General features: G+C 36.3%; 1 protein-coding gene across 1 annotated transcript in view; it reads right to left on the bottom strand.

Annotated features, from left to right (window-relative positions):
* Positions 1–15,948, bottom strand: part of PKHD1L1 (PKHD1 like 1) — a 180,768-nt gene that overhangs the window by 124,296 nt on the left and 40,524 nt on the right. Inside the window, exons 14-21 of the mRNA XM_064268002.1 lie at positions 15,652–15,743; positions 14,002–14,161; positions 13,547–13,682; positions 9,678–9,821; positions 7,913–8,070; positions 6,489–6,602; positions 4,407–4,556; positions 2,601–2,725 (exon numbers count right to left, since the gene is read on the bottom strand). Coding sequence (XP_064124072.1) covers positions 2,601–2,725; positions 4,407–4,556; positions 6,489–6,602; positions 7,913–8,070; positions 9,678–9,821; positions 13,547–13,682; positions 14,002–14,161; positions 15,652–15,743 — 1,079 coding nt within the window. The remainder of the gene's footprint in view (positions 1–2,600; positions 2,726–4,406; positions 4,557–6,488; positions 6,603–7,912; positions 8,071–9,677; positions 9,822–13,546; positions 13,683–14,001; positions 14,162–15,651; positions 15,744–15,948) is intronic.

Below are 15,948 nucleotides of genomic sequence, written 5' to 3'. Positions count from 1 at the left end.
ATTTTAGAACCTATTATACAGCCACAGTAGTCAAAACAGCCTGGTACTGGTACAACAACAGATGCATGGACCAATGGAACAGAATTGAGAATCCAGACATAAACCCATCCACATATGAGCAGTTGATATTTGACAAAGGCTCCAAAACAGTTAAATGGGGAAAAGACAGTCTTTTTAACAAATGGTGCTGGCGTAACTGGATATCTCCCAGCGCAAAAACTAACTCAAAATGGATCAAAGATCTAAATATAAAATCTAAAATGATAAAGATCATGGAAGAAAAAACAGGGACAATGTTAGGAGCCCTAATACATGGCATAAACAGTATAGAACACATTATAAACAACGTAGAAGAAAAACTAGATAACTGGGAGCTTCTAAAAATCAAACACTTATGCTCATCCAAAGACTTCACCAAAAGACCAAAAAGACTACCTACAGACTGGGAGAAAGTTTTTAGCTATGACATTTCTGATCAGCGCCTGATCTCTAAAATCTACATGATACTGCAAAAACTCAACTCCAAAAAGACAAATAACCCAGTTAAAAAATGGGCAAAAGATATGAACAGACACTTCACTAAAGAAGACATTCAGGTAGCTAACAGATATGTGAGGAAATGTTCACCATCATTAGCCATCAGAGAAATGCAGATCAAAGCTACAATGAGATTTCATCTCACTCCAACAAGGCTGGCATTAATCCAAAAAACACAAAATAATAAATGTTGGAGCGGCTGTGGAGAGATTGGAACACTTATACACTGCTGGTGGGAATGTCAAATGGTACAACCACTTCCTTAAAAAGCTAGAAATAGAACTACCATACGATCTAGCAATCCCACTCCTTGGAATATATCCTAGAGAAATAAGAGCCTTTACATGAACAGATATGTGCATATCCATGTTTATTGCAGCACTGTTTACAATAGCAAAAACATGGAAGCAACCAAGGTACCCATCAACAGATGAATGGATAAATAAATTATGGTATATTCACACAATGGGATACTACACATCGATAAAGAACCGTGAGGAGTCTGTGAAACATTTCATAACATGGAGGAACCTGCAAGGCATTATGCTGAGTGAAATTAGTCAGTTGCAAAAGGACAAATATTGTACAAGACCACTATTATAAAAACTTGAGAAATAGTTTAAACTGAGAAGAAAACATTCTTTCCTGGTTACATGAGGTGGGGGGAGGGAGGGCGGGAGATGGGCATTCACTAATTAGATAGTAGATAAGAACTACTTTAGGTGAAGGGCAAGACAGCACACAATACGGGGAGGTCAGCGCAATTGGACTAAACCAAAAGCAAAGAAGTTTCCTGAATAAACTGAATGCTTCGAAGGCCAGCGTAGCAGGAGCAGGGGTCTGGGGACCCTGGTTTCAGAGGACATCTAAGTCAATTGGCATAATAAAATCTATTAAGAAAACATTCTGCATCCCACTTTGAAGAGTGGCATCTGGGGTCTTAAAGGCTAGCAAGCAGCCATCTAAGATGCATCATTTGGTCTCAACCCACCTGGATCAAAGGAGAATGAAGAACGCCAAGGACACAAGGTAATTACAAGCCCAAGAGACAGAAACGGCCACATGAACCAGAGGCTACATCATCCTGAGACCAGAAGAACGAGATGGTGCCTGGCTACAACCGATGACTGCCCTGACAGGGAACACAACAGAGAACCCCTGAGGGAGCAGGAGAGCAGTAGGATGCAGACCCCAAATTCTCGTAAAAAGACCAGACTTAATGGTCTGACTTAGACTAGAAGGACCCCGGTGGTGATGGCCCCCAGACCTTCTGTTGGCCCAGGACAGGAACCATTCCCAAAGCCAACTCTTCAGACATGGATTGGACTGGACAATGGGTTGGAGAGGGATGCTGGTGAGGAGTGAGCTTCTTGGATCAAGTGGACACTTGAGACTGTGTTGCCATCTCCAGCCTGGAGGGGAGATGAGAGGGTGGAGGGGGTTAGAAGCTGGTGAAATGGACACGAAAAGAGAGAGCGGAGGGAGAGAGCAGGCTGTCTCCTTAGGGGGAGAGTAATTGGGAGTGTGTAGCAAGGTGTATATAAGTTTTTGAGTGAGAGACTGACTTGATTTGTAAACTTACACTTAAAGCACAATAAAAATTATTAAAAAAAATCTTTTCTCCCTTAATTTTGGTATGTTAATGAAATATTTTTTCCATTAATACATAGCAAGCATCTTTTTATTTTTTTTTCAGTGATCCAAGTCTAATAAATAACATGTGGCAAGGCAATTTCTTTCTACCTTTCTTTGGTAACTAGGAAAATTATTAAATTTAATAACATATAAGTTAAGTTCTAAAGTTTACCATTATTTTGACTTTTAAACGGTCATCGGTGATGTTGACACTATGCCAATTTTTATTTTCATAACCTATGAATTTCTTTTTGGGACAACTATTTCTGTTAGGAAGCATATGTTGAGGCAAGGAAAATTGCAGTTAAATCCCTCATGCACATGATTTATCAAAAAAAAAAAAAAAAAGACATGAAATGGGCTTCTTTTATCTTCATAGTTTAAATACTAAGTATAACCGAAGTTTTGAAATTCACAGTGTAACTTACTTGTTTCCACCAGCAAAGTTAAATGGAAATTGTACATCCATGCTTCTAGTAGTCTTGGTACTGTCTTGGTATTGGAATTTTAGACCGATATGATTTGCCAGGAATCCTTTGTATGCTAAACATAACTACATAAGAAATATGCAAAAGAAAAAATCAATAACAACATCTTACCATTACATTGTTTTGTAAGAATACAAATTAATTCAATACAATTCAATAAATATTGACAGCTTTCCATATAAAATGTATCAGAACACAGAGGAAGGAATGATTAATTTCAGCCAGTTACAATGCAAAAGAAAACTTCAAGAATATTTTCTCAAAAAGGAAATAGACTTGAAGTGACCTCACAATTAATAATTAGTTCTTTATTGTTTTCTTAGATGTTGTTTCCTAACAAAATGGGAAAAATTCACTCCCTATGGAAAACCATTTAAAAAAAAAAACAAAAAACCATTACCATAGAGTCGATTCTGACTCATACCAACCCTATAAGACAGAGTAGAACTGCCCCATAGAGTTTCCCTGTAGAGCTATGTACAAATAATTAAGTCCAGCTCTAACTGAACTGTGAGTAAACTTAGAAGTCCATTTCACATGAAGAGAGAGGAGAGGTAAACCTGCCAGTAGGTTAATTTGAATTTGAATATGGTTGAGTATTTAGAAATGGAGATAAATGCCATTGTAAAACAGTACTTAAATATGAGTTTGAATAGGCCACAGCTCCTTTACAAGGAGCCCTGGTGGCACGGTGGTTAAGAGCTCCACTGTTAACTGAAAGATCAGTGGTTCAAACCCACCAACCGCTCCATGGAAAAAAGATGTGGCTGTCTGCTTCTGTAAAGATTTACAGCCTTAGAAGGCCTATGGGGCAGTTCTATACCAGATTCGCCACCAACTCAACGGCAATGGGTCTTGGACCAACTGTTTCAGATCTCTAGAGCAGTTTTCAACTTCTGTTCTTGGAAACTCTGATGGTGTAGTGGCTAAGAGCTACAGCTGCTAACCAAGTGGTCAGCAGTTCGAATCCGCAAGGCACTCCTTGGAAACCCTATGGGGCAGTTCTACTCTGCCCTATGGGGTCGCTATGAGTCAGAATCACCTCAACGGCAATGGTTTTTCCTTAACCCATTGCTGTAGAGTCAATTCCAACTTTTAGTAAAACTGCCCCATAGGATTTCCAAGGCTGTAATCTTTACTGAAGTAGATGGCCATGTATTTCTCCTGTTGAGCAGCTGGTGGGTTCAAACTGCCAATATTTCAGTTAGCCATCAAGTGCTTAACCACTGCACAACCAGGGCTCTTTTCACAACTCTTTAGTCATATCAAATATATATTTTAGAACTTGTGTCACAATTTGAGGATTTTAAAGCAAGAGAAAGGGTAAACCTATGATCTCTAGTCTGAAATACCTATACTAAAACTGATAACTTCCGTGCTCATGATTTTCTTTCGCTTCTCCCTGATGGGGTGCACAAGATCACTCTGTGAAGGTCATTTATTTTTGTTTCTTCTTAATTAGTGAAGGAAAATGGAGGAGATTATACATTTTTAATTGTGTTAGTATTTAAGTTTATGTGCAAATGTTTTTCAGATTATGAGATAAACTAGAATACAAGATACATGGTGCTACATTTATATTTTCTTATTAGAGAATTACCATAAAGACAATAACAAGCACACAGAATGGAAACTACAGTGCCTGTCCAATGTAACATGATTTCACATGACACTTTTCCTTGTCGTGAAGTTTTATTGCCAAGGTATTTTCCAGATTCAATTAGCATATCATTTTGTTGAGCTTACCTGATTATAAGGAAATAATAAAATGTCTCCATATGGTAGTCTGTTTGGTTTAACATCTGCTGAATCAAAAAGAACAGCTGGGTTTTTCAGGGAATAACGACCACAGTAAGCATCAGTCTCAGCTGTCTTCTGCCCTCTATTAATATGTTCCTACAGAAACAATAATATTTCAAATGAAAACATGATTTATTGTCTTGCTTTATTCCCCAACATCTCAACCCAAGTCCTTCAAGTTTCCAACTTGGATCCCATTGCTCCCAAACTACTTTAAATTGAAAAGTTCTCTCTCTTCTCTAATATTCTAAAGCACTTACCCTGGATCTATAATCATACAATCTTTTGTACCTGTATTTGACTATTTCCCAGATCCTATCTCTGTTTTTGAAGGAGTCCTGGTGGCACATTGGGTAAGTGTTTGGCTGCTAACCAAAACACTGGCGGTTCCAACACACCAGTGGTTCCACGATAGAAAGATGTGGCAGCCTGCTTCTGCAAAGATTACAGCCTTGGAAACCCTATGGGGCAGTTCTACTCTGTCTTATAGAGTTGCTAAGAATTGGAATCGATGAGAAGGCAATGGGCAATGGGCATCTTTCTACTTACAGTATAAGCTCCTTTAGGATAATTATTCATTCTCTCCAGAAACGTTTACTCAGTGTTTACTATCCACCAAGCTTCTGTTTTGTTTTTGCTTTCTTTTGTTTATACATAAGGTTCAAGGTGTAAAGAACACTATCCTTCTATGCAGGGGTCCACCAGGCTGAGGCAGACAAACCAACGATTATAACACCAAGATTGAAGAGAAGTATCTACCTCCCATAAATTGTCAAGAAACATAACTGAGAAAGTGACAGATGAGTTAAGCCTTTAGAGATAAACAGGAGTTGCTCAAATGAAAAAAAAGATGTCAAATGTGTTATTTAAATGGAAAAAAGGGTCAAGGGGCTTCGGAGAGAGGGTAAAATATGTACAAAGAAGCAGAGGTGTAAGAGGGTTTGGTCCTGGGAAATGCAAATAGTTAAGGTTAGGTACAGCATAGAATGTGTGTTGTGGTAGTGATGGAAAATGAAGCAGGAAAGGAGTATAATGTAAATTTACTTGTGCAATTCCTACAGTTGCTAGCACTACATTCAGGACAGGAGAACCAAAATACACATAAAACCAAACCGAACCCTTTGCCGTCGAGTGGATTCCGATTCATAACGACCCTGTAAGACACAGTAGAACTGCCCCATAGGGTTTCCAAGGAGTGACTGGTGGATTCAAACTGCCATCCTTTTGGGTAGCTGCTGAGCTCTTAACCACTGCGCCACCAGGGTTCCAAAATACACATATATTTATTAAATTAAGTTGAAAAGGAAGCTCATTCAGTGGAAAAATTTTCATTTTTTTTCTTATTAACAAGTCTTCTCTTGTAAAGCATCATGTGATATATCTTTTCAAAGATGCGTTTTCTTGTTTTCCCGAGGATATTGATCTGCATTGGATAGTTAGCCTATGTATCTCTTATTCTTATGGTATTCACTCAGAAATAGTGAATATCTGGCTTCCCTCAAATCTTGAAAATGGGAATTAGAAAGGTAAATGTATATTTAATTTTTTCTTTATTGTATATGAAAGAAAACCCTTATCTCTCCAAGAAAGAAATAATGACCAGGCATTGTACTAGCTGACTAGAGGGTAATCTCAAAAAGCAAAGGAAGCGATTTACTGTATAATGCTCTAGTACAAATTGTATTCTCTGTATCCAGTGAGGAAAAAGATGTACTCTGCATCTAAGTGAAACAAACAAATAAAAAAAAAAAACTTTGCAGATTTTACATCTGCCCAGCTTGCCTATTTTTCTATTAATCAAGAAAATCCATTAGTGTGATGGGAATACTGCTTTCATGAATGACTCATTTTATAATGCAGGAAGATGCTAGAATGGGCCTTACCAATACATGTATACCAAAATGATTTTTGCAATTTGACTTTGAATGGAAAAGAATTAATGCTAGTTCAACAAAGAAATCACGAAACTCTAAACATTTATATAAGCTCTTATTAGATTATTTTCACAGTTCATTAAACATTTCATACCAGGTTAAAAGCAGTTTCATAATCTCTGAAGTATTTCACCTCAAATCCTTCCTCAAAATTTGCAATTTGCGGTGGACACTTGGCACTAACCATTTCCTCCACTGCTGCCTGAAACTAAATTAACAATATGAGAAGTTAGAACATTAGTAATTCTACTAATAAGTTCTAGTAGAAAAATTTCATAAGATAGTTCCCTTATTTTAGCCATTACTTATGAAAATTTTTCTAAATAAATTTAAGTTAGTATATGGTAATTTTGGTGTCCAGTGACTTTTTCAAGAGTTTTATTTTAGAACGATATGTTACGATTGGTGGCGGTGGACACTGAGTCACCTCTGACTCATGGCGAGCTTGTGCATAATGGAACGAAACATTGCCTGCTTCTGCTAATTGGCTAATTCCTTAGTTACTATATAAGGCAGACAAATTTGTTTATTAGTTTTCTTAAAGCAAGCAACGAGGCAAGTCTAAACGAATCAGCACACAATTAAACAGACTCCAAACAGAGAGTTTCCCCAATTAACTGGAAATTAGCTGAAAAAACTATACACACCAATGCATTCTATTTGTTAAAAAGAGACAGAGGTACTGTAAATCTACACTTATGATTATTTTAAAAATAGTAAATAATTCTGAATTGTATAGGAATCAGTACACTTTCATGATATCCCCTGTACCGTCCATGTCTATTTTTCTGGCAAAGAATAGCAATTATTGATGTTTAGAATTGTGGACTTCAGGTAATATATGATCTTCAGTCATCAAACAAATATTATATTCATTGGATAGGTAGTCATCAAAATGCAGTAACTCACAAGTAAACATTCTTTCTCTGTGATCAACTGCCCCAGATAAAGATTCATTAGATTCTGTTGGCGCAGATGTACGAACTCCCCTTTCCTCCCCTTTGTCCTTGAGATCTTTCCTCCCTTCTCTATGCACTATGAGTTGGCTCCAACCCATCCTGCCAAGTAGGAAAGTATGTTATTACTCTTTAAAGTAATGTTTATATAAGGTTGACGCTTCAATAGCTATGAACGTTTAACAAGAAATTTAAACTAAGCAATACTTTATAGTTAAGTTTTTACTGTATTATATCTCTCAAGGAATTGCTGTCTTTTTTTTTTTTTTTTTTTTTTTACAGGGGACAAATGAAAATTTGAATGAACAATGTTGGGGTGAATGAAAGGCCCCAGAGTCTTTATGCAGAAGAAGAGGGAGGTTTTGAAGGCTTCAAGATCTCTCATCTGGATTGTTTCTGAGTCCCCTTTTCAGCCAAAAATGTACATGACATATAAATTGTGGTAAATGATTTGCAGTGATTTTTGAAAGAAATATCTCTTTCCAATCTGTCTACAAGTGGCCCAGGAGTGCTGAGAGAGAATGCAGGGAGAATGCACGGTACGAACATTCCCAGAACATACTTCAGCTTCTGATGACCATGGGGTAAGAGGCTTGGAAGCAATCCCATCCCAACTCAGTGTGAATGTCTCCAAACTGGGTTTTCCTTTGGTTACTTCTGTAATATCCAGTGTGATATTATTCCCTTCAAATACTTCATAACTGAGTAGATCAAAGTCTCCTGCAATGAATACCAATTAAAATTTTAAAATGCTAATACATAAAATAACATGTTAATAATAATCTACAATAAACCCATAGACACTCAGATTTAGCCAAATTGGTTTTATTTAGAGTTTTATATCACAAAAGAAGATGAATGGGGGAGAAGCAGATCCCTGAGTTTAAGCAGATTTAGCTACTACAAAAATAACAAAATAGCAAAGAAAATGTCATTTATTTAAGGTTCGATTTTTATGGCTTATATTTTTATAAAGGTAGTACACTAAGATAAGCTTAAGGATGTATTATGGCCACGAGGTAAAGGTCAACAGGCAGTAGATACATAAAAATTCTTTCAGTTTTTTTGCCAGTGGCCGTTACCTTAGTGAAAGGGGCTAGGCTGGGATATTGCTATTTTCTTTAGACAAGAATAGGCCCAAAGTTGAATTCCAGGAAACAGCCCCAGGCCTATGAGGCTAATTTAGACAATGTCACTTTGAAAGCGATAAAACTTTGTCCTCAGATGTTTCTCCTCTTCAGGAGGATGCTTTACCAGGGGAATTCCACTGACCTTCTCTGTTGGGTAAGGTCACAGAATTTACCCAGTTGTGATTTTGATACCATATTTCTTAAGGTCTCTGCTGAAGCCTTAAAAATCTCTCTCTGATCTATAAATATTTTCCTGGGAGAACAAAGATGATCATATCTTCATTTATACAGTATTTTCACAATCAAGCTTTTGGAAAAATTTAGGAACTTCAAGTTAACCAAAATTCTTCACCCTCCACTCAACAATCAAATGAACAATTTCATAAAATGAGATATAAAAATCAAAGAAACATTTTACTTGTATGAGTCAGAAAAGAATGATTGTCCAAAGAAAACTAAAAACAAACCAAAGACCAAATAAAACACATTCAAGAACTATTTCATAAGGTAGATATGCCAAATTGCTAAATGTGGTTTTAAGGCAGAATGTCTATCTCAATAGTTCCAAACGTGTCTTGAGTAAAACAATTTAAAATGAAGTTAAAGCTATTACTTGAAAAACAAAAGAAGGGGGTAGAGATGTCAAATAAATTTGGAAAATATTGCATTAAACACACGTGAATTTTTTTGGCAATACTCCCTAGGGATTTTAATATTCTAATGAGCTCTGTCAATCTTCAAGGTATGCAGGTATATAGTCAGGTATGCAGTATTTCCGTGAATTTGACCACAGAATACTTTCATCAGGTAAGATCTTGCCAGATTAGTGACTCACTGACAATGCTAATTTACTTAAATTTCCTTTCCAGAATTAATATGTTTTTACCTTTTTTTTTAACTTTGTATTTTTTGCTAATTTATTAATTTGGCTATCACATTGGCAAAGCATTTGTAGTGCATACAGTACATTTCTCATGCATTGGAGTTGTACACACCTTAGAAGACAACTAAACTTTAAATTACCATTGGAAAAAATAGTTAATTTCTATTTCTTCTAAAAGTGATCAAGGCCATGAATCCAATTCTTTTCCCCTGTCATTTTATGAAACTTTCCCCTTTTTCAATGGAGTTGCACAGGCTATAGACTGGGTTCCTAGAGTAAACATGACAGAAGTATAAAATGAAACACATGCTTACCTCTAGTTGATATAAAGGTTATCATGTAGGTATAGCTCTCAGGGTTCTGTGTCCGTATTACTTGAACTGTATCTGGTTTTATAGACCAGAGGCCATTTAGGGCTGATTGCAGTACCAAGTCAGAAGCATCAGCCGGTAGCAAGACTTTTGGATGAATTAAGAAAAAAAAAAAGTTGAAATCTTTCTGTACTACCACAACCTACACTGATGTCTTACATTTGAATTTTTAAAACATTCTTAGTTGGTACCATATAAATTATCACTGAATGAAATGTTCTGAAAATACTGATACCATAATTGGATAGTGATCTTTCTTTTTAATTTTGTTGTGCTTTAGGTGAAAGTTTATAGTGCAAATTAGTTTCTCTTTCAAAAACTTATACACAAATGCTTTGTGATGTTGGTTGCAATTCTCACAATGTGTCAGCACTCTCCTCCTTTCCACCTTGAGTTCCCCGTGTCCATTTGTCTAATTTTCTTGTCCCTTCTTGCCTTCTCCTGTTTGCTTTTGGACAACTGTTGCCCATTTGGTCTCCTATAGTTGACTGAACTAGGAAGCACTTTCCTCACATGCGTTATTGTTTGTTTTATAGGCCTATCTAATCTTTGGCAAAATGTGGACTTTGGGAGTGGCTTCAGCTCTGAGGTAGCATGGTGTCTGGGGGCCATAGTTTCAGAGTTACTCCAGTCTCTGTCAGGCCAATAAATCTGGTCTTTTCCTGTTTGAATTTTATTTTACATTTTCCTCCTGCTCTGTTCAGGATCCTCTATTGTGATTTCAGTCAGAGTCATAGGTGGTGGCAGCAGGGCATCATCCAGTTGCTCTTGGTTCAGGCTGGTGGAGGCTGTGGTTCATGTGGTCCATTAGTTCTCTGAACTAATATTTTCCTTGCGTCTTTGGTTTTCTTCATTCTTCTTTGCTCCAGACTGGATGGGGCCAATAGACACATCTTAGAAGGCCGTTTGCAAGCTTTTCAGACACTACTCACCAAAGCAGGATGTAGAACATTTTCTTTATGAACTATGTTATGCCAATTAACCTAAATGTTCCCCAAGACCATGGTCCGCAGCTCTCAGCCCCAGTGACTCAGCCCCTCAAGGTGTTTGGATGTGTCCAGGAAGCTTCTGTGACTTTGCCTTGGTCAAGCTGTGCTGACTTCCCCTATATTGTATGTTGTCTTTCCCTTCACCAAAGTTAACACTTGCCTACTTCTAGTTAGAGATCCCCCTCCCACCCCTCCCCTCCCTCATAACCATCAAAGATTTTTTTTTTTCCTTTTTGTAAACCTTTTCTTGAATTTTTATAATAGTGGTCTCATATAATGTTTGTCCTTTTGTGACTGACTTATTTCACTCAACATAATGCCCTCCAGATTCTTTCACATTGTGAAATGTTTCACAAATTCATCATTGTGCTTTATCATTGCACAGAATTGCACTGAGTGTATGCACCATAGTTTGTTTATCCATTCATCTGTTGATGGGCATACAGGTTGTTTCTATCTTTTTGCTATTGTGAATAATGTAACAATGAACATGGGTGTGTATATGTCTATTCTTGTGATGGCTTTTATTTCTCTAGATATATTCCTAGGACTGGGATTGCTGGATCATATGGCATTTCTATTTCTAGCTTTTTAAGGAGGTGCCATATCATTTTCCAAAGTGGTTGTGCCATTTTACATTCCCACCAGCAGTGCACAAAAGGGCCAATCTCCCCGCAACTTCTCCAACATTTGTTATTTTGATTAGTGGGGGGTGAGATGGTGTCATGGATTGAATCGTGTCCCCCCAAAAATATGTGTATCTATTTTGCTAGGCCATGATTCCCAGTATTGTGTGATTGTGCACCATTTTGTTACCTGATTTCCTACGTTTGTAAATCCTATCTCTATAGGGTTGCTATGAGTTGGAATCGACTCGATGGCAATGGGTTTTGATGTTAATGAGATGAGATTAATGGCATTTATGTTAATAAGGCAGGACTCAATCTACAAGATTAGATTGTGTTTTAAGCCAATCTCTTTTGAGATATAAAAGAGAGAAGTGAGCAGAGAGACGTGAAGACTTCATGCCACCAAGAAAGAAGAGCCCGGAGCAGAGCATGTCCTTTGGACCTACGGTTCCTGTGCAAAGCAGCTCCTGCTCCAGGGGAAGATTGATGACAAGAACCTTCCTCCAAAGCCAACAGAAAGAGAAAGCCTTCCCCTGGAGCTGACACCCTGAATTTGGACTTCTAGCCTACTAGACTGTGAAAGAATAAACGTCTACTTGTTAAAGCCATCCACTTGTGGTATTTCTGCTATAGCAGCCCTAGGTAACTAAGACAAATGGTATCCTGTAGTTTTGATTTGGATTTCTCTAATGGCTAATGATCTCAAGCATTTCCTCATGTGTCTATTTGCCACCTGAATGTCTTCTTTGGGGTGTCTGTTCATACCTTTGCCTATTTTCAGACTGGATTTTTTGTTGTTGTCGAGCTGTAGAAGTATTCTATAGATTCTAGAGATTAGACCCTTGTCAAATATGTCATTGCGTAAATTTTTTTTCCCCAGTCTCTGGGTTCTCTTTTTACTCTTTTGGTGAAGTATTTTGATGAGCATAAGTGTTTAATTTTAGGAGTTACCAGTTATCTACTTTATTTTATGGTGTTTGTGCATTGTTAGTTATGGTTTGTATTCCATTTATGCCATGTATTAGGATCCTTAACATTGTCCTTATTTTTCTTCCATGATCTTTATAGTTTTTGGTTTTATATTTAGGTCTTTGATCCATTTTGAGTTTTCATGTATGGTGTGAGATATGGGTACTGTTTCTTTCTTTCTTTTTTTTTTTGTTTTAACAGATGGACACCCAGTTTTGCCAGCATTTGTTAAAAAGATTGTCTTTTCCCAATGTAATGGGCTTTGGTCCTTTGTCAAAGATGAGTGTAAGGCCTTCTACTTTGTTCTTTTTCTTCAGAAACGCTTTGCTTATCTGGGGCCTCTTTCCTTTTCACATAAAGTTGGTGATTACTTTTTCCATCTTGTTCAAGAATGCTGTTGGCATTTTGATAAGGATTGCATTTTATCTGTAGATTGCTTTGTGTAGAATTGACATTTTCAAAATGTTGAATCTTCCTATCCATGATCATGGTATGTTTTTCCATTTTTGTATGTCTCTTGGTTTCTTAAAGTAGTGCTTTGTGGTTTCTTTGTATAGGTCTTTTATGTCCTTGGTTAGATTTATTCCTAAGTATTTTATCTATTTAGGGGCTATTATAAATGGTGTTGCTTTCGTGATTTCCTTTTCGAAGTTCTCTTTGTTGGTGTATAGGAGTTGGACTGTGATCTTTTTGAGAACAGGGAACATATTTTATTCTAATATCCTCATAATAATGAGCAGGGTATTAGGGAAACAGTAAGCATGCATCAATATGTACTGATTAAAACAAAATAAAAATTTTAAAAAGTCTTCCAAGATTTGTTATAAAATACAGCACTATAATGTTATTTATTAATTGATGGATTTGTGTCTCAATATGTATCAGTTAATTTCAGAAACTGAAAGATATTTCAGTCCTCTGTAATGAATTTACCTTCTATTACCTTAACTTATCACTATATAAAATCCTGTGTGCATCTGTACGTATTTATTATGATCCTTATAGAAGAAAATGATGATATATACCAGAAAGCTGTTTGTATTGATGCCATTTTCTGTCCTACTAAAAGTAGAGAATGCCTTTCTTCATGTTTTTCTACTCCTTTTCCTAGCATGCCATTACAACTATATTTTCCATGCAGTAGAATTTGACTAAACACTTTTTTTTTACAACGACATATACACATGGAAAGAAATTAGAATCTCTCTTATAATTTACAACTTACAAGTTTTTTCCGTGTTATAGATTAATCTGTATTGGTAAAGTGAACAAGAATTATCTTTCACACAAGGGCTGGTCACTGTGATCTTCTGAACCTCATTAGTTGCATTAGTTGTTTCCCAGTTTTCCAATGTTATAACCTATTTTCCAATTAAAAAAAAATTTTTACTATATCAAAAAATTTTAAAAGCACCGTAATTCAGCTATCTAATGCTTCTTTATTGTTCTATGTTACTGAAAATGATAAAATGATATTTTAAAATATTTAAAAACTTAGATCTACCAAGTAATGGCCTCTTCAGTTTACAAAAAGATAGTCCAAGCTACAGACAATTTTATAGTTGTCCATGACTGCTTTCCCCTCAAAACAGCATCTTAGCTAATAAAACTAATAACCAGATAGAGTTCCCATCTTTGGACATTCACTTTGAATAAAGTGGATTCACAATCACAACAAACCTGTACTTCCTGAATAACTGTTGACTGGGATTTGATAATTTGTTCTTCATTTACTGCATCTCCTGTTTGCTGTTCAGTGTAGACATTTCTAGACTGGTACAGCCCAACATCAACAAAAGCACTTAGTCTATACTCCTGTAGCAAGATTTCAAAGTAATATCTGGAAACAAGAATAATTAATGAAAACAATTTTTTCAGAACATTTGTCATGACATTTTTTCTCAATAAATAAAATTTCAACACCACGTTTAAAAACCTGCCTGTTACGTGATTTATATTTTAGTACCTCTGCTTTTAGATATTAAAATGTTAAGGGATTCAGAGGAGTTCGCTAATATAAAAAGTATCCGGTAAGATATCTGTATCAGTAGAGTTATTCTCATTCATGATAATTTCATGCAGTTTAGTCAATAAATACTTTTTTTTTTAGGTTACTATTCCTATCCTCAGGGAGCTTAAAATACAATAACACTGCAGATTATAATATTAACTCACTGGCAAACAACTCAGAGGATATGCAGAAGTGAAATACTTAATGTGTAAAAGAAAGTAACAGGCAGATTTATACATACATTTTGTAACTGAGCAGTTGTATGCGTCAAGGTCGAAAGTTCCTACCATCACGAATCTTAAATTTTGGCTCTACTTTTAACTTGGACAATGAAACATTGCCTCAGGAAACCCTTACTGATTAGATTGACAATAACCCTCCAACAAGCTGGACAAGATTCAGACATTACACCTCGGATTCTTGATTCCTGAGGCCCTCTGGCACATCATACAACTGGTCACCCATGATAAGGGGTTCACTCACCAGCTGTCCGAGGTGAGTGCAAGGCTACTGCTACCCTGCCTAAATTTCTATTAATGTCATTGTTGCTCCTATCTCTGGAGAGGCTAGCTGCAAGCGCCTCTAAATTGCTTCTCATATCATTCAAAACTCACTAAAGGATGGGGTGATTTGTTACACAGCAAATGCTAACAGATACAAGTAACAGTTTGAAGATGATCTCAATGCATCTTTGATGTTCTCCAGGTACTTAGCCTTTTGAGTACATCATGTCTTTTACCCTCCTGTTTTCTAGATCCTAGATGAGCTTTGAAATGGCATTATCTGCTATTTAGATGATATCCTCAACCTCTCTCTGGATTTGAACCCTTCAGCACTAAATGATGTGCTTCTTTAGGGCAGGGAGTGTATTTTAATATCCTTTGTATTAAATTTCCAGTACCTGACACAGATACTGAAATAAATCAGTACATAATAAATATGTGTTAACAGTGACACCAATTCATACGGTTCTGTGATTTTTCTCTAGCCATGTTTAAGAGCTAAACTTTAGAGAACTTAGGTGGCTGGATTGACTAAAAGGTCCTAGAAAAGGACTAAAAACAGGATTAAGTAAATTTCACAAAATTATAGTTTCTGCAACTGGGATAATTTAGATTTCAAACCAACCTAATTAACTAAATGGCAGTATTCTGGGAAATTATAAAATAATAAAATTTTAGAGATTAAACAATTATAAATTAAGCCAGTAGGCTAATATCACTTCTAACAATAAAAAACAAAACAAATTGAAAACTTCCAATAAACTTACAGGTTTTAAACACTGTGCAATAATTTAAAGACAAGAAAAATAAACTTACTCTTTTCCTTTCTGAAGATGAATCTCATCTGATCTTTGTGTCGGACTGGAAAAATAGCTGTTGGCGTTTGCAGAATGATATGCAATCCTCACCTTATCCAAGAGAAGGAGAGAATTTATTAATATTTTAACTCTCATCATATGCTCCCATGACCATCATTTATTGTTTGTCAGTCTTAGTACTTTTATGAATGGAAAAATGTGAACCTACCCCATATTTTTCTTCTAGGAGTTGTAATCCATGATGAAATGATGAAATAGAGTTTCTTTAAATTATCAAAGCTCAGTTTTTTCCTTC

The sequence above is a fragment of the Loxodonta africana genome, chromosome 14, assembly GCF_030014295.1.
Source record: "Loxodonta africana isolate mLoxAfr1 chromosome 14, mLoxAfr1.hap2, whole genome shotgun sequence".
Classification (NCBI taxonomy): domain Eukaryota; kingdom Metazoa; phylum Chordata; class Mammalia; order Proboscidea; family Elephantidae; genus Loxodonta; species Loxodonta africana.
This window is presented reverse-complemented; position numbering and strand designations above follow the sequence as displayed.